Source organism: Hemicordylus capensis, chromosome 1, assembly GCF_027244095.1.
Source record: "Hemicordylus capensis ecotype Gifberg chromosome 1, rHemCap1.1.pri, whole genome shotgun sequence".
Taxonomy (NCBI): domain Eukaryota; kingdom Metazoa; phylum Chordata; class Lepidosauria; order Squamata; family Cordylidae; genus Hemicordylus; species Hemicordylus capensis.
In genome coordinates, this window is record NC_069657.1 from 5869956 (window position 1) to 5888723 (window position 18768).

Consider the following 18768-nt stretch of genomic DNA (forward strand, 5'->3'; position numbering starts at 1 on the left):
ACAGTTTATAGAGCTGATCTTCAACTCCCACTTGGAGAAGGTTTTTCTCCCAGAAGCCCATATAGGGACACTTGTACAGGCCGGAGGGCCATAGATCCTGTGCTCTGTGCAGCTCCTGTTAGGCCATATGGCTGCCACCACGTATGTGCTTCCACATGCGTGTCTCTGGATGCATATCATTGAGAGGTGGTTCCTGGACATATTCAACCTCCTTTTGGATTCCACTCATTTGGAGCGCACACCTCCTAGAATAATGTGCAAAGCTGCTGCTTGGTGGGTCAGGGTCTGTCATCTGGGCCTTGGCGCTCCCTTTCATGTGCCCCCTCCATGGTGGGTGGTTACAGCTGACACGTCGGAGCTAGGTTGGGGCTCTCATATGGACAATTTTCACCTGAGCAGCCATTGGACTGCAAGAGAGATAGGTCGACACATCAATAATTTGGAACTGCTGGCTGTCTTCTACACCCTCAAAGGGTTCTTACCCGTAATTGCGGGTTCAGTGATGATTCAGACCAACATATGACGGCGAAAGCCTGTATAAATCGACTGGGAGGCACGACCTCGAGGAGCCTCCTGTTCCTTTCAATCAACCTGTGCCTGTGGTGTGTGGCACATGTGGTGATGCCACATGTGGTCTACATCCAGGGAGACCTGAATGTTCAGGCAGACACTCTGAGCATACTGAAGATGGTTTCCCACGAGTGGATGTTGGATCGGGGCATGCTTCAAGACTTGTTCACAATGTGGGGTGTTCCGGTTCTGGATGTCTTTGCGTCACAGGACAATGCTCAGTGTGCCCTCTATTGTTCAAGGGGAGGGGAAGGGAAATGCTCTCTGGGCGATGCGTTCATCCTGTCCTGGAAGGGCCTCTTCCTTTACCTTTTCCCGCCATTCCCACTCATACTGAGGGTCCTTCCCAAACTGAGGGAGACCACTCCATGGCCATCCTGATAGCCCCTTGGTGGCCCAGGAGGACCTGGTTTGCCGCTCTGTGGTTGGCAGTGACATATGTACACCTTCCCTTGCTACCTTACCTTCTGTCACTGGAGAGGGGTCAGGTGCTCCATCCAGAAATCCGGTCTCTGCATCTGGCTGCCTGGAAGATCTTACTGTCTTCCCATTGAAACTCAGAGACATTTTGCTTGCTGCTTGGAAGCCTTTGACGAGAAAGTCGTACGGACATAAATGGACTTGTTTTCTTGCCTTTGCTACTCAAAATGGTTTTGATGTTCTTAACCTGTCGGTTCAAAATGTTTGTACTTATCTTTTGTATTTGAAAGAGTCTGGTTTGAAACTCTCCTCTCTCAGGGTACATTTGGCGGCCATTGTGGCACATTCTCCCACAACTGGGATTTCCTGGTTCAAGGACCCACTGGTGAAGAGTTTTCTGAAAGGGCTGTCACATGTTTTGCCAGAATACCCTGTAATGTCACCGGCTTGGGACTTGTCTGTGGTACTGGCTGGTTTGTTATGCCCGCCTTTTGAGCCTTTGGCTTCGATCGATCCTCGCCTTCTTAGTGGTGATCACCTCCACAAGGAGGGTGAGTGATCTGCAGGCTCTGAGGGTTGATTTAGCATACCTTCAATTTCATAAAGATAAGGTCGTGTTCTGACCGGATGTTCAATTTCTTCTGAAAGTTGTTTCTACCATTCACCGTTCCCTGCCAATTACCTTACCTGTATTTTTTCAGAATCCTTCATCTGATGCAGAACTCAGGTTGCATTGTTTGGATGTTTGGAGGGCATTGTCCTTCTGTGTTCAGAGATCTGCACAGTGGAGAAAAACTCCTTCTCTCTTTGTTCTGTATGATGGACCTCGCAAAGGTTTGCAAGTTTCTTCGCAGTCCCTATCTAGGTGGGTTGTTTCAGCTATTGAACTTTGCTATCGCTTGGCAATTAAACAATTGTCTGGGACCATTAAGGTGCACTCATGTCCATGGTGGCCTCGGCGGCCTTTGATCGTGTGATCCCGCTAGACACAATTTGTCAGGCGGCTACTTGGACTTCGCCCCATTCCTTTATTCGACATTATGCTATTGATGCCAGGGCACGGAGTGATGCTAAGTTTGGCAGGACTGTCCTGCAGTCTATTTTTGGTTGATGTACTTTGTTTCTTTGAAATAAATACTTCTTGCAGAGTGCATCCATGTTTCTGTTTTAATTTTCCCTCTACCTTGAGTGCTAGCTTGTTATGTGCCCATTGGTGCAAAAGACAGAGACCACGTCAAAGAACTACAGGTTGCTTACCTGTAACTGGTTCTTCAAGTGGTCATCTGTCCTTTTACACTCCCTCCCATCCTCCCCGCTGGATCTACTGAAGATGGACTCTGTGACTGAGGGGATGTGGAGGGGCTGGGCGTGGGGTTCCCGCCTGAATCAGGAGGATTGAGCTTGTTAGGTTCCAACGAGGTCTCTGTGCAGGCGCATCGCCCATTGGTGTAAAAGGACAGATGACCATTAGAAGAACCAAAGTTTATTTTTATTTTTTATTTATTAACATATTTTTATACCACCCAAAACTTACGTCTCTGGGCAGTTTACAACAAAATAAAAACAGAATGTAAAACATTAGTTAAAACAAAAATGAAAAGTTTAAAACATTACAATTTTAAAAGAATATTTTAAAACAGCATTAAAACAATATTAATTAAAAGTTACAGGTAAGCAACCTGTAGTTACTCTCCCCCTGCTAAGTAAAGGGAATCACCACGTTAAAAAGGTGCCTCTTTGCCCAGTTAGCAGGGGTAAAAGGGATAAATCTAGGAGATGGACTTTTGCACTTCAGTGTTTCATTTATCAGTTCATGTCTGCTAACCCCCTGGCGCTGCCCCTGTGCAGCCTCCCTTGAAATGGAAAAGCTAAACTTCAGTAGTGCTCAGTGAATAGACTCTCCTCTATTCTTAGTGTAGACGGCAAGATGCTTTGCTGAAGCAGCTGACGTTAGGATTCCAGGGCGCTTTGTTTATGGTGATTGGATTCCGGTTGTCATTGCCCCTTCGGTTCTGTTGCTATCCAACACCTGTCCTACTTCCAGCATATGTCTAGGTTCTGCATAAAATGTAGACGGTGCAAGAGGAAAGCATTCATTTAAAAATAAACTCAACTCAACTTTCTGTAGTTGCAGCTGAACAATCCATATACAAATGGAGAAAGCCAGTGCAGCTGCATCCTCAGTGTTTAGCAGATGTCTGAACATGCATACAATATTGCCATAATGTCCAGTCCTAGTTGTAAGAGAGAGGCACTGTATAAAAAGAGAGCTTAAACCGGGTTCGTTTCATTGCCTGTGGCAAGGAAGAATCATCTCTAGGTAAACTTTTGTAAAGTGAAAAATCGTTGGGGTTTTTACTGGTCTGAACATCGATGTGCTGCAGAAGTGGGGTGGGGGGGAGAATAACTACGTGAGCTACTCAAACTTCCTGTAGGCTAGTAACTTCTGTGGGCTTATTTACAAGGCTGGGTTAAATAACTGCACAATTTTATGTTTATGTATTTATTTATCAAATTTGTATATCACCCCACACTTTAGTCTCTGGGCGGTTTACAACAACATAAAACAAGTTAAAACACAGAAGATAAAAACCTTAAAACAATTCAAAACCACAGTCAAATTAAATAGCTTTGGGTGAAGACAGAAGTCTTTTGGTACTTCTTAAAAGTTGTCAGAGATGGGGAGGCTCTTATCTCAGCAGGGGTAGCACATTCCAGAGTCTCAGGGTGGCAACAGAGAAGGCCTGTCCCTGTGTGGCTACCAGACGAGCTGGCAGCAACTGTGGATGGACCTCTCCAAATGATCTCAATGGGCAGTGGGGCTCATGGCAAAGAAGATGTTCTCTTAAATACCCCAGGCCTAAGCAGTTTAGGGTTTTATAGGTTATAACCAGCACTTTGTATTTTGCCCGGAAATCTATCAGCAGTCAGTATTGCTCTTTTAATATAGGAGTGATATAGTCTCTTCAAGATGACCCAGAGGCCAACCTGGCTGCCTCATTCTGTACCAGCTGCATTTTCTGGACTACGTACAAAGGCAGCCCCACATAGAGTTTATTGCAGTAGTCAATTCTGGAGGTTACCAGCATATGTACTACTGTTCTGAAGTCATTCATCCCAAGAAACAGACACAGCTGGCATAGCAGCTGAAGCTGATAGAAAGCGCCCTTGGCCACTGCTAACGCAGAGAACAGTTTAAGAGCACACTAGTTCTGTCCATAAAGGGTATATCCTGTGTCCTCTGGTGCAGGGCTGAGGTTATCATCTTTACTAGCAATGCCATTCTGAATGTTCCTTAGAGAGAAGAATTGTAAAATATTTTGCATATTAGGAAATAACAATCACTATACTTTAAAACAAACAAGATCACAAATCTCATGTTCTCCTCTAATATTTACATTCTGCTTTAGGATGTCTTTGTATTTGGAGGTCCTGTCCATTAACCAAGATTAACTTAACATGATATTAATCCAGAAGTGACTTTGCACAGTGATGTTGTTTACAGTTATAAAGTTCTTTACAAGGTAGACCTGTGTAAATTCGGATTCAAAAATTTGGATTTTGTCTGAAATTGCCCAAAATAAGTGAAATCCAAATTGGAGTTCTTTTTAAAAACCTAGATTGGTAAAGTCGGAATTAATTCCAAAATATCAAAATTAATTTTGAAAATACTTTGGAATTTCAGAATTAGCAAAGTGGAATAGGATTTTTCTCCATAGAGGTGAATGGGGATGATTTTTTTTTTTAAAAAAATCACCAGTTGGTCCTAGAGCCTTGAAACTTGTCACACACGTGGGGAAGGGTTTCGAGGCCCCCTGAAGCAAATTTGGAGATAATTGCTCCAAATTTTTTTGAATTTTTAAAATTTATGTAAAACATTGCTTAAAAATTGTGACATCTGGCTTGTTTCAAGCCAGAACTTTACAAAACCTTCTGAAATTGAAAGCCCTCCTTGGACCATCATTCCACCAACATGTGGAGGAATCTCCCCATTGCCTTCATGAAAGGGGGTAACAGCATGCCCCTGTTCATGAAGGCAAAGGGCAGTTTCAGAAGGTTTTGTAAAGTTCTGGCTTGAGACAGGCTAGATGTCACCATTTTTAGCAATTCTTTACAAAAATTTCAAAAATCTACCATAATTCAGAGGATTGACCAAGTATCTTCAAATTCACTACGGAAGGTCCTGACCTCTTTCCCCACATGTGACCAAATAGGTGATTTTGTTGATTTTCTTTCAATTTCCCCATTAACTACTGGGGGCGGGGAATCTGGATTTAAGTTGGGATTTTGATTCAAATTCCGAATCTGATCCAATATTCAATATTGCTAGCACCCATAGAATCTGAATCGGATATTGTCAAATTCAGATCAGGTTGAATCTGAATCCAAACTTTCTGAACACGCACAGGCCTGTTACAAGGCTAGTGGAAAGGGGAATTTGCTGCCGGAATTCCCCCTCTGCAACTTCTAGTTAATAGTCCTTTTCACTGGCAAATAACACAGAGCAAAACTGACCCCTTTGTCAAGCAAGTCCTGACTCCGTTTTGGTTCTGTGAATGTAAGTTGTTTAAAAATAATAGAACAGGGGTGCAAAATTACCAAGTGATTTGCAGCTAATATAGGCAACCCTGTGGCCCTGAATCCTCAGAGCTGTCACTAGGCAGATGACTCCGGGCTCAGGAGGAGAGCTGTCTGAATTTCAGCTTTAGCTGTTAATAAGACCTCTGGATTCTCTACAGCAAACAAAAGAGTTTTCCTTTATTTAAGAAAGGTTTAATGATAATGTTAGTGTTGGAACAGCTTCTCAAAGCAAAAGGGCTGAGAGAACAGCAAGCTTTTCAAAAGGTTTCCATGCTGGCTTAATTCTAGCTATATTGAAAATCTGTGAGCCTGTTGACTTGAGTGGAAACAAAATTAAATCTGAACTTGAGCATTCCAAGAGTTCCCCGCACCCCGCCATTCCCTTGCATAAGAAATATTGCATTGGATATGTCTCTGGAAACTAGACCTTCTTAATCTGTCACAGAACAATGGTGAGATAAAGTATTCTAAAACTCTAAAGAATTAGCCTTGCAACACATGCGTGGCAAATGGTTATAAGAAACTCGCCACAAAGAGATTGTGCAGCTTTGACTCTCATGAGCTATTTTAAGAAGTGTTGGTTTTGAAACTGGGGAGCCACACACTGTGCTGAACAAGGCAGGCTGTTTAGTTCTGGAAGTTCAGCCAAGTAAGGGGAAACCTCCACTGTCTTTTGCAGGCGAGTTCCGATGTTCATTTCTGAGGTGGTGAGGTTTTCATGCTGTGACTTTTTATGGTCTTGGTTTTGCGTGCAGAGGGTTCCTGTAAAATACTCGGTCTTTGTATGAAAATGTGAATTTATTTCTGCTTGGTGAGTACACACATTTTCAAGTGTGTCCTTTCCAGTGCGATAACCTGAGGTTTGGTTTGGTTTTTAAATGTCGGATCATGTATGAATTTGACATAGGAACCCCACCACACCTTGGGATGTCTCTCTCTTTGGAGACATATGGAAGAACTTCCAAGCAGGGCCCAATGGCTTAGTTTAGAAAATGAACGTTCTGGCTAATCTGTACAAAGGTACTGAGCAGGCTGTCCAGTCAGGGAAGCAGCCGGGCTCTCCCTCACCACTGCACTTACAGTCCAAGAAGAGGCAGGAGTTCTGGGCTTCCCTTCTTGTCCATTATAGCAATTGTTTTGCTCTGTTTGGTCATATCTGTATTTTCTGCCTTGACAAGACCCTGGTCAGCAACAGGGAAAGGGTGGGCACTTTGGCACTTAAACCTGATTTTTAAATGGCTCTGTTAATGTTAGCATTAACTTTAAAGATGGTGTAGTACTTGTTTCTAGGGGTTGTTGGGTTTTTGTTTCTGTTTTGCTATCTCGTTGATGTACGCTGCCCCACTACCACCAGAATATTTCTGACTACAGACCTGATTGCAATTGACTTGTTGGGACTGCAACCCAGTGCACACTTCAGACTGCTTCACTTGATGCTTCAGAGACCAGTACAAACATAGTACAACCAGTGGCAGCTGGTGAGCGCCGCTCCAGGAGAGGTGGCGGGGGGGGGGGGGGGGCAGGAGAATGCCACTGTAAACTGCGGCGAACTTAACCGCTGCCGGTACCCAGGATGCGGTGGTGGCTGACCCAGCATCCCTTGGGAGGGTTTCCTAGCCTTGTGGGATGCTGTGTCAGTCACTGCTACACTGTACAGCATCCTGGGTACTGGTGGCAGCCAGGTCAGTTCACCGCACTTCAAAGTTTTATTCCCCCGCCCTCACCACCTCCCCTGGAGCGGTGCTCACCAACCTCTGAGGAGTACAACCTGAAGGACATGAGCACACGTACTCTTGTGCTTGATGGCCTCCTTAGGCCGCTTTTACCTCTTTGCCTGTTTTTCACCTCTGTCGCTCGTATTTCAGTTTCTTTCTTTGCCTCCACCTTACCTTCTGACTTTCCTTTCTTTCCTTCTCTATAGGCTCTGATGTTCTTTACATCGGCCCGGTGAAAGGTGAGCCCAGTGTGGCTAGGACTTCTCATCTCCTGTGACTTTTCCTCTGGCTGCTTTCCTTCCTCTCTAATCCGTGAAGCGGGACATTCATGGATTGTCTGTTTCCCCTCCTAGCACCTGTGGTGACTCCGACATTGTAGAAATACCTGGCAGTGTGTATGGGAGTGAAACTCTGAGACTTCTTTTCCATTGGATTGTTATCAAGTGCATAATGTTGATTCGGGCATTACCTCAGATACGTGGATTGCGGAAGTGTGTGCAACTTGCACAAGCTCCGGCTCCTGAATTCTGATGGTAACGTGAAGTAAGGCTTCACAGAGTTTCCTTGTCTGGAAATCCATGAGTCCCAGTAGCCCTCTGGAGATGCAAAACCCTGCTGATGCATCTGACGAAGTGGACTGTAGTCCACGAAAGCTTATGCTACCTTTGAGGCGCCACAAGACTCTTCGTTTCCCCTGCTTTGTGTGTTACATTGGAAACAGGAGTCTGCTGTGCCAGTCACTTGCTCTCCCTGCTTCTTGCCTCGCGGGAACGCTGCTCTTCGTTTTGCAGTGTTCCATAAAACAAGAAGTTGAGCCGTAAGACTCTTTATTGTGGAATCTGTGTTCTGTGTTGAATGGACGAAATGTCAAATGCTAACTTTGCAAACATATTCTTTTCACCAATTAGGGAGCATTTATTCAAGCCCAGGACTTTATAGCAAAACAATGACACCAACGTATGATTCTCATGACGGCAGCCCTTTGTCACCAACTTCGGCTTGGTTTGGAGATAGTGCTTTGTCGGAAGGGAATCCGGGGATACTTGCCGTCAGCCAACCAATCACCTCCCCAGAAATCTTAGCCAAAATGTATAAGCCACAGGCACTTCTGGATAAGGCCAAGATCAACCAGGGGTAGGTTTTTAAAGGCTTATTTTAGCAGATTGGGGGGGGGGTTGTTGGTGTTTTGTTTTTGTTTTTTTTAAATGTTTTGTAATGTCTAAGCTGGTCCTTCCTTTGCGTGTTGGCAGGTGGCTGGATTCTTCAAGGTCACTGATGGAGCAAGATGTGAAAGAGAATGAAGCATTGCTTCTCCGGTTCAAATATTACAGCTTCTTTGATTTGAATCCTAAGGTATATGGTTAGGTCTGCTACGATATCAGGACAGTTCAGTAGTAGTCATGAGTATATCCGCCAACTTATGGTTCAGCTGTTGCTCATTAGCTTCAATCAACAAAGACATTGGCCCAGTTTGGACGACATGCCAACCTCAGTTACACTGAGGATAACTGAGTAGGAATAAGTGGACAGTTCTCTAAATGGAGGGAAGTAAGAAGTGGGGTCCCCCAGGGATCTGTACTGGAATCAGTGCTTTTTGATTTATTCATAAATCATCTAGAAGTTGGGGTAAACAGTAAGGTGGCCAAATTTGCAGATGACTCCAAACTATTTAGGGTAGTAAAATCCAAAACGGATTGTGAGGAGCTCCAAAAGGATCTCTGTAAACTGGGGTAGATGGCGGATGTGATTCAATGTCAAAACAACAAAAAATGTCAAAAAGTGCAGTTCAGTGTCAAAACAACAAAATGGCAGATGCGGTTCAAAATGTAAAATGATGTATTTTGGGGCAAAAACCACCAGCCACCTATACGCTCATGCTGATGGGGTCTGAGCTGTCAGTGACTGACTAGTAGATCTTACAGTCGACAGATCTTAGGGTGGACAGCTCACTGAAAGTGTTGACACAGCTGTGAAAAAAGTCAATTCCATGCTTGGAATCACTAGAGAGGGGGTTGAAAATAAAACTGCTAATATTATAATGCCCTTATACAAAACTATGGTACGGCCACATTTGGAGTACTGTGTACAGTTCTGGTCACCATACCTCAGAATGGACATTATAGAACTGGAGAAGGTGCAGAAGAAGGCAACCAAGATGATCAGGGGCCTAGAGCACCTTCCTTGTGAGATAAGGCTACAATATCTGGGGCTTTTTAGTTTAGAAAAAAAGATGACTGGGGCGACATGATAGAGGTCTATACAGTTATGCATGGTGTGGAGAGAGCTGATAGACAGAAATTTCTCTCTCTCTCATAACACTAGAACCAGGGGTCATCCCTTGAAACTGAAGGCTGAGAAATTTAGGACTGACAAAAGGAAGTACTTTTTAGCACAGCCTATGGAATTCTTTGCCACAAGATGTGGTGACAGCCACCAGCCTAGACGGCTTTAAGAGGGGCTTAGATAAATTCATGGAGGACAAGTCAATTGATGGCCATAGACCACCTCCAGCCACAGAGGCAAGATCCCTCTAAATACCAGTTGCAAGGGAACAACAGCAGGAGAGAAGGCATGCCCTCAGCTCTTGCCTGTGGGCTTCCCCAAGGCATCTGGTGGGCTCAATCACTGCAGTTCCAATCACATCTGGATCCCAAGGTTGAGAGCTCTTGATCTGAGAAATCCAGGCCAGGCTAGCTTGCCCACTGGACTACTATTATGCCAGGTCTCCACCCTGAGAGATTTCCAACATCTAAATCTCACAGAATTGGTGTTTCCCTTACTGCACTGTATAGTTTAACACAATGTTGGCAGGAGCATTTGCCGGCAAAGCATGCTCAGTTTTCTGTCGGTCCCTCTGACAGAAGTGTGAAGCAGTTAGGCTTGTGCACTGCTGCTGGGCGTGGGGCTCTTGAGTTTCAAGGGGGCAGGAAGCTCTCCTTTGCCATGCAATCCAGGGCAAGGGCAAGTGGAGTATTTCAGATTGCCACAACGCTTGACTAGTAAGTAGAAACGAAGACGTTTAAAAGGGTTAATGATTTGTCTTGATCCATTTTTTAATTGCAATGAGTGATACATTGTCTTGATGCATTATGTCTTCATAGTATGATGCAATCAGAATCAACCAGCTCTATGAACAGTCAAAATGGGCTATTCTTTTGGAAGAAATAGAATGCACAGAGGAGGAGATGATGATGTTTGCAGCATTGCAGGTGAGCTGAGGGGCCAAAGATTCAACTCTCTCAAAGTCCATCTTCTCCTTGTTTATTGGCTCCATAGAAAGTGCTGGAATCCACAATGTTTACGGAGTTCAGAAACCTGGTCCCATATTCCTTCAGAAGCTAGAATGTTTTGTTCTTACAAACCTTGGCTTCTTTCCCATTCTGCAGGGTTTGCTTGAACCTTTTTAGGTAATTTAAAATAGATTTGCCTCTTGCTATGTCTCATGCAAAGGAATTTGAATTCTTTTTCACAAACATGTTTGTATCCAACTTTACTTTTCGTTGGCTTTTAAACAAATGACAAGTACATTAGGTTACTGAACCACAAGACTTTGGCAGTGAGCCTCCAAAGCAGCTGGTGATAATCCCAGGGTTGCCCAGAATTTTTCTTTTTTCTTTTCTCTTTTCTCTTTTCTTTTCTCTTTTCTTTTTTCTTCTTTCCTTTCCTTTTTTCCTTTCCTTTTTCTTCTTTCTTTCTTTCTTTCTTTCTTAGAATGCCAAGTGTCATATATGGCATACAGATGTGGCACCTATAAACGCATTTGATGCTATCTCAGAGTAGTTCATTTCTGATGTTGACCCATGATCTGTCTCCTAGTTAGGCACCAGAAAACGAATACTGTTGTAGTGCCGCAAAAAAAAAAAAAGTGAGAGAAGCTGCTAGCCGCTTCAGGTTGTCTCTTAAAAGAATGTTCTTTGTAGTATCAAACTTGCCTTTGAGCTTCTTGAAGGACTCCCAGCTCTCCTTTCATCGAGGGAAATTCTGTGTTTGAGAAGCAGCATTTTCTCTGCCTGAGCAAGCCCCAGTTCACTGTGGGTAGCTCTTTTGTTCAGCCAATAGGAAAACTCCCATATGAGTGTTCCTGGTGGGACTACTGGTGAGGAAAATTGGGGAGGAAAAAAATGGGGTCTTGCCTTGTGAAATTTCCTCCTGCAAATCTTTCTGGCCAGTGGTCCTAGCATATGCCATGGTGTGTACTCACCTGAGCAAAGGAATCGCCCATCATGGAATGGAACCTGCCATTGTGATTAAAAAATGGAGTTAACAGCTCAGGCCTCTCTTTTATCTTGTGTGCTCATTGAAGAGCAAAGCAGGAAGGGGCTGGTCTGAAGGTATAAACTGGAGGTGAGGAATTCTGCTTGCAAAGCTTAATTCTGCAGCCAGAAACATTGTGTGTGTATATGTACCACACTTGCATCTCCTGGCTGTAGAATATGTTTATGGTCAGGTATGGGGTACAGGATAGTGCTGTTACAGGCTTTCAGCTTAGAAGGTTCCATTGGTACCTTTTGGGTCATGCCAACAGACGCTGGAAAGCTGCAAGTGGAAAGGAGCATACAGCCTGGCCTTTTGGCCAAAAGGAGACACATCTTGATACAGTCCCACTTCGTCTGCCTTGACCCTCCACCCATCCTCTCTAATAAAAGGCTTGGTGTCCGTCCGTGGACAACCAAGCGTGTGTCCGTGCCTCCCTCGGCCGTTCTGTGCAGAACGGCCAAGTCAGAAACGAAAAAAGGGAACAGGCGGCCATGTTGGGCGGCCAGAAGCATACCGAAGAAGCCGGTGAAGCCCGGCCGAGGTGGTGGCGGAGCCGCCGCCAAGGCCTGGCGGCGCCAACAAGGATGGGCGGCTGGGAGACCTTGGGGCCCTTGCCCGGCCCCAAAATTGCCTTTGCCCTTGCCCCACATGTTTCCCGCCGACCGCTCTCCCGCCCTCTCAGCTGCCCGAATTCTCCTTCCCCGCACCCCCCCTGCAAATGATTAAGGGCCAAAATGGCCCATGAGAATGGCTCCGCGGCCGCCGCCACAGCCAACGACCGCCCTCCCAGCTGCCCGAGCCCTCCTTACCCGATCCAGCCTGCAACAGTCGGGCGAAGTAAAAGCATCTTTTGCAAAGAAGAAGAGAGGATCTCGCGAACAGAGCTCCTCTCTGTGCTAAGCCTCTTCCTGAACTGGTGCTTTGGGTGCAAAGGACGCCTATTGCGTCCTTTGCGTCCATAGCAGCAGTTTGGGCAGTGGCTTATCACAGAGAGGAGCTCTGTTCGTGAGCTCCTCTCTTCTTCTTTGCAAAAGATGCTTTTACTTCGCCCGACTGTCGCGGGCTGGATCGGGGGCGGCAGGACCAGACCACCCGCAGACGGCATTCAGAGAAGCGGCTGCGGCAGCCGCTGAAAGGCTGAGGCGGCAGCGGCAACAAAGCACCCACGGGCGGCATTTTCCAAAAAAAAAAACCGAAACAAGGGAGAGGGAAGAGGGGGAAAAAGGTGCAGGAAAACAAAGAGAAAAAGAGGAAGAGACACAGAGAGAGAGAGAAACAGACAGACAGGTTAAAAAAAAAGAAAAGAAGCTAGCGCCCGTTATTATAACGGGCTTAAACATACTTGTGTCATATAATGCAGTAACTTCACGGGAAAGTGTGGGATGAGCTGCTGCCACACTTGAATGTTATTTTAAAATGAACTCCTTGCCCTGCTGCTGTCCTCCATGGGTGACTTGTGGCACCTGCAAAGAGAGGGTTGAGGAAGGGGAAGTGTCCAAGGGCTGGTTATAGTTGTCTGGCCTGGGGGCATCTTATAACTCTGAGTGTGGTTTCTATCACGTGTGTCTTTGTTTGGCTCTTCTGTCCGTCTCTTTAGTGATGCCTAGTTTCCAACTGCTTTCATTTCAGTACCACATCAATAAGCTATCAATCATGTCATCTGAAAATCACTTGAATAACAGTGACAAAGAGGTTGATGAAGTCGATGCTGCCCTTTCTGACCTAGAGATTACTTTGGAAGGTGGGAAGACGTCCACAATTCTGGTAAGAGCTGGCAAGGGAACATAGGAATACACACACGTGCACGCACACACATTTTATAGAATCCTAGAGTTGGAGGGTCTTATAGGTCCTCTAGGCCAGCCCCCCTTGATGCAGAAAACCCAGTGCTAGAGCATCTGGCAAGACCTCCAGTAAGGCAGAGCCTATCATTTCTCTAGGTCATTGGTTTCACTACTGAATTCTTCTTACCATTACAGAACAACTGAAATCTACACTCCTGTAAACGAAGCCTGTTAGACCTAGTCATAGGAACATAGGAAGCTGCCATATACTGAGTCAGACCATTGGTCTATCAAGCTCAGTATTGTCTTCACAGACTGGCAGTGGCTTCTCCAAGGTTGCAGGCAGGAATCTCTCTCAGCCCTATCTTGGAGATGCTGCCAGGGAGGGAACTTGGAACCTTCTCCTCTTCCCAGAGTGGCTCCATCCCCTACTAAGGGGAATATCTTCCAGTGCTCACACTTCTAGTCTCGTGTTCATATGCAACCAGGGCCGACCCTGCTTCACTAAGGGGACAAGTCATGCTGGCTACCACAAGACCTGCTCTCTTCTCCCTTAGACCAGTTCTCGTCTTTCTCCTCTCCTGCCTTCTCAGGTAGCAGAAAAGAAGTCTGTGCCCTCTTCTGTGTAACAGTCCTTCAAGTATTTGAAGAATACTATGCTATGCCACCTCAGTCTTTTCTTCTGCAGGCTAAACTTACCCAGTTCCTTCAATCCTTTCTCATAAGGCTTGTTACCCAAATGCCAGACCAGTGTGGTTGCTGTCCTCTGAATCATTCCAATTTGTCTGCAATTCATGCTCTTTCAAGGGTGGTGCCCAGAACTGGACTCAGTATTTCAGATGAGGTCTGACTAGCGCTTAATGAACTTCTCATGGTTTGGAAATTAGTATTATATTAATGCAACTTAAAATTGCATTAGTGCCTCCCCGTTTTGCAGCTGCAACATATTTCTGAATTCTTACTCATGTTCCACTTGGGATCAACTACAATCCTGAGATCCTTTTCACTTGTACTACTGCTAAGCCAGATATCCCCCATCCTGTACCTGTGCATTTGATTTTTATTTATTTATTTTTGCCTAAGTGTAGAGCTTTGCATTTGTCTCTGTTGATTTTTTATTTTGTTAAGTTCAGCTCAAGGGTTCCATCCTGTCAAGATCATTTGGAATGTATTTCCATCTTCTGAGATGTTAGCTATCCTTTCCAGTTTTGTGTCATCTAAAAACTTTATTCAGATTACCTCCCCTATTTCATTTAAGTCATTGATAAAAATGTTGAAGAGTACTGCACCCAGGGCAGACCCCTCTCAAAACCTCCCTCTAGTTTTATGAAGATAAACATTCTGAGTATGGTTTTCCAGCTCATTGGAAATCTGGTCCTGATTCAATATAATTATCTAGTCCACTTTTGACCAGTTTGCTAACCAAAAATCATGGGGAGCTTTGGCAAATGCTTTGCTTCCCCACAGACCACCAAACTAGTAATCTGATCAGATAAAGGGAGAAGATTAGTCTGTCAAGATTTATTCTTGACAAATCCTGGAGATGACTTCTAATCACTGCATTTCCTGCATCGCCCACCAAACCCCTTTTGAAGATTGGGACAACATTAACCTGTCTCCAGTCTTGGACACCTCCCTTGTTCTCCAAGATTTCTCTAACCTGATAAGCAGAGGTTCTGAGCAAACACCAGCTAGTTATTTTAGTTCCCTCAGAAGCAATTCATCCAGCTCTGAAGACTTGAACTCTTTTAAGATAGATAGGTGTTTCCTGACCAGCTCCTTTATCAAGTCGGAAATGCAATCCTGATCATCCATGCTGTTTCTGTGAGGTTGTACACAGTCCCACTTTAGGGGAAAAGATGAAGGCAAAATTGGAGTTGAGCAGCTCTGCCTTTACTTTGTCACCTATTAACGTTTCATCATCCTTACTTGTCATGTCCATCCTTTCCCTGGAACGTACCTGGAAAAGACACCCTCTTGTTAGCATCTCACATCCAGCTCAGCTTGTTCTGAGTTTTTGCTTTCCTGGCACCATCTCTGCAAGCTGGGCTACTCTTCCATCATTATCCTTGGAGACCTGTCCTTCCTTTCACTTCTTATACATATCCTTTAAAAAAAAATTGACTAGGCAGGCAGAAAGGTGTGATGTTCAGTCTGATTAATCCTTTTTAATGTATAAGTAAATCAGTGGCTTAATCCTAGAATAACTGCTGAACGTGGCCCCCCAGAGAACCAGCATCAGTTTAGTGGAAGGCATCCACTTAGCCCTGCTGTGGGGGGAAAGAAAGGTTTGCCCTCATGCTTGGAGCCTATCTGTTCAACATACACTTTCCAGCAAAAGGCTCCTCGCGTTCTTTTCCCCATTTCTTACCAGCCACTTCAACCAGCTGTGCAGACTGCAGAGGGGCAGACTCTGATCCCAGGCATGGGGCCAGACAGATGAGAGCCGGGTGCACTTTTAGTGAGGCCCAAGGAAGGAGAAACCGAAAGAAAACTCTGCCGGATGCAAGCAGCTGACAAACTGGCGTGAAGCACTGTCAGTCCGAAAAATGCCTGGGCAGATGCTTCGGTCATGCAAAGCTAAGGGGAAGCATGCTGCTTTGTCCTGTTCTTCAGACAAATGTGAGCAATGGGGTGAGGCTGAGAGGCTTCCAATTGCCCAGGGCAGCATCAGGGGGCTAGGACAGCAAGACGCAGCAGCCACCTCTACAAAGCAGGCTTGACTCTCGGTCCTCCTGATGCGCTTCACTCAAGACTCTTTGAAATTGCAAAGGGGTTTAAGTTCTGCCTGTTGAAGGTACCTATCTAAAAGTCGGAGACTGACATTTGCACAGGTCATTTCTGTGCTATTCTTGACAGGTTTCTGTGCCCCTGATCAATTCCTGTACTATTCTTGATAAACGCTATCCTCTTCTTCCCAAGGGGTAGGGTCTAACATGCAGGCACGCGCTCTCTTAAGGTCTCAGCCAAAATGATTCCCACTCCTCCAGTTGCTGTAAAACTTGTGCCTCCACAGGGAAGGCCCGCCTCAGACATTCAGAGCCTCGAGAAACATGTGCGTATTTGGACAGATGGAGAGAGGGGAAATATCTGCTGGCCAAGCAAATCAAGGCTCTGCATGCAACTCCGTGGAATGCCTTTGTCTGTCTGAAATGCGAGAGCCATTGAAACCTGTATCCATTCAGTTCTGAAATGTCAAGAAATTCTCCTCGCCAGCAGTGGCAGCACCCTCTGGCTTGGGCTTCTGATTTCTCAGCAAGTGAAAGAGAAGGAGAAGTGTCTGCTGCCAGGAATACAGTTGCAGCCTCAAGCCATCATGGCAGTTCTCTCCTGCAAAACAAGATCTGCTCTTTTAGGGAAAATATAGACGTTAATGTTGGAGTATACACCCCAAAGTCAGGCGGGAGGGGTGAGCTGACATCAGTTTCTCATAGTCTTTTAAAAAACAACAACATCCCCATGGTCCCCCGATATGTGTTTGAACATATGAAGCTGCCTTATACTGAGTCAGACCCTTGGTTCATCTAGCTCAGCATTGTCTGCTCTGACTGGCAGCAACTCTCCGGGATTCCAGACAAAAAAAAAATGTCTTTTCCAACGATACGTCAGGAACTGGACCTGGGACTTTCTACATGCAGAGTGTATGCTCTTAGCATTTATGGCACCATTTTAATGTGTTAAATTTACAAAGCCAAGATTGCCTGCTTGGGATCTTTTAACAGATACTTGAAGTGATCCTTTGTCTGCACTCTTGCTTGGGAAGGGGTTGCTAGATCTTTGCAAGTTCCATGTGGTCCAGCATTCTTCGCAAGAAACCCAGAAGGCATTAAGAGATCCGCCAGATATTGGTCTTAGGTTCACAGGCTACCATCTCTGCCCTAAGGGCTCATCTCTAGCCAGCCTGTTGTCTGGGTGCAATATGTCTTAGGCAGATCACAGCATGATTGGACAGGAGGAGGGAGGGCGGGGGAGGTGTCCGCCAGCTTGACCGTAGCATAGCCCGGCTTAGACCTCTGCTTGCTTCTTCATCACTGTGCTTCCATCTGCTCCTCAGACAATAAAAGTCAATTTGTGGTTTTTCACACCCTTTCAGAGAATTTCAGTCGTTGCTTATAAGGGGTTCCTCAATGAGGAGATCAGCAGTGGTGGACAGGCTCCCCTTCCTGACGGCTACCAGTCTTTTCATGTAGTGCACAGCTGCATGGGAGTGTTACGACGCTGGGCCTTGCCCTCAGTCCGCATGAAGTCCTGCTCCTTTCCCCCCACTTGAACTAGCCACTGAACCCTGTGCAGGAGTTTCTCAGCAGGTAGGGATGTGCACGGAACCAGCAACTGCTGGTTCGAAGGTGGGATAGCTTTAAGGACTGGGGAGGGTGCTCTCTCCACCCCCTCACCATGTTTCCCCCACCCTTGCTATGTTAAAAAAACGGTCCTACAGGGTGGCAGTGTACCTCCTTGCCGCCCCGGTGCATGTCAAACCGGAAGTACCCTGTGCACGTAGTACTTCCGGGGGTACGTCTGGTCCGATGTGCACCGGGGGGCAAGGAGGTACACGGGGACTGTTTTTTAACACAGCGCCGGTGGGGGAAATGCGGCGGGGGTGTGTGTGTGTGTGAGAGCACCCTCACCGGTCCTTAAAGCTATCCCACCCCGCTTTGAACTGGCTGAACTGCCGGACTTTCAAACCGGTTCAGAGGTCCATAAAAGGGTCTCCGAACCAGTTCGGACCGATCCCTATCAGCAGGCAAGATAAGAAAGGGTTCCGTGAAACTGAACAACCAATACTAGCATGCCCTTGTTGCTTGAAATGGTCTGGATGAGAGATTGTTTCAAGCATCCTCTCCAAAAGATCCTCTCCAAAAGAGCAATGCAGCACCCCATTGAGACCCCTTGAGATTTGTTGCTGCCATTTTGTATCAAGGCTTTCCCTCCTCAAGCAAGGGCATTGCCTTTTTGAAGCAACCCTGCAACCATTTTATGAAACTGCCTTCCTGTCCCCAAAGTGCTCCCTCCACAGCCCACCCCACCCCACCCCACCCCCAGTTTTGGTGCATGGAACATTACGGCTGCTGTCTTGTTCACAGGGTGACATCACTTCAATCCCGGAGCTTGCTGACTACATTAAAGTGTTCAAGTAAGTACTGCCTGGAAATCCTGGGAGGCCAGCTAAGATCAATAACGCATAATGATAAAGCAATATTATACCCTGGTGCCTGCAGAATGCTTCAGATTTTTGCTTTGAAACCTGAAGTAGCTTCTAGCACTTAGGAAGTAGGATTGGGGGGGGGGTTGGTTTGTTTGTTTTGCTGTTACAGACAACATATTTCCTCAATGTGGACTCTGTGTTTCACACTCCTGGACTTTGCGCCTGCGCAGAGGCCACATCGGGAACCTTCTAGAGCTCTTTCTCCACTGCATTTTGACAGGAACTCCTCTCCCTC

General features: G+C 45.8%; 1 protein-coding gene across 4 annotated transcripts in view; it reads left to right on the plus strand.

Moving 5' to 3' along the window:
- Positions 1-18768, plus strand: part of FERMT2 (FERM domain containing kindlin 2) — a 131493-nt gene that overhangs the window by 81073 nt on the left and 31652 nt on the right. For 2 of the 4 annotated variants that reach the window (XM_053287303.1, XM_053287311.1), the window contains exons 5-10: positions 7493-7525; positions 8195-8420; positions 8537-8639; positions 10388-10495; positions 13173-13307; positions 18412-18461. In XM_053287303.1, coding sequence (XP_053143278.1) covers positions 7493-7525; positions 8195-8420; positions 8537-8639; positions 10388-10495; positions 13173-13307; positions 18412-18461 — 655 coding nt within the window. The remainder of the gene's footprint in view (positions 1-7492; positions 7526-8194; positions 8421-8536; positions 8640-10387; positions 10496-13172; positions 13308-18411; positions 18462-18768) is intronic. The other 2 variants (XM_053287316.1, XM_053287320.1) reach the window with 1 other exon arrangement.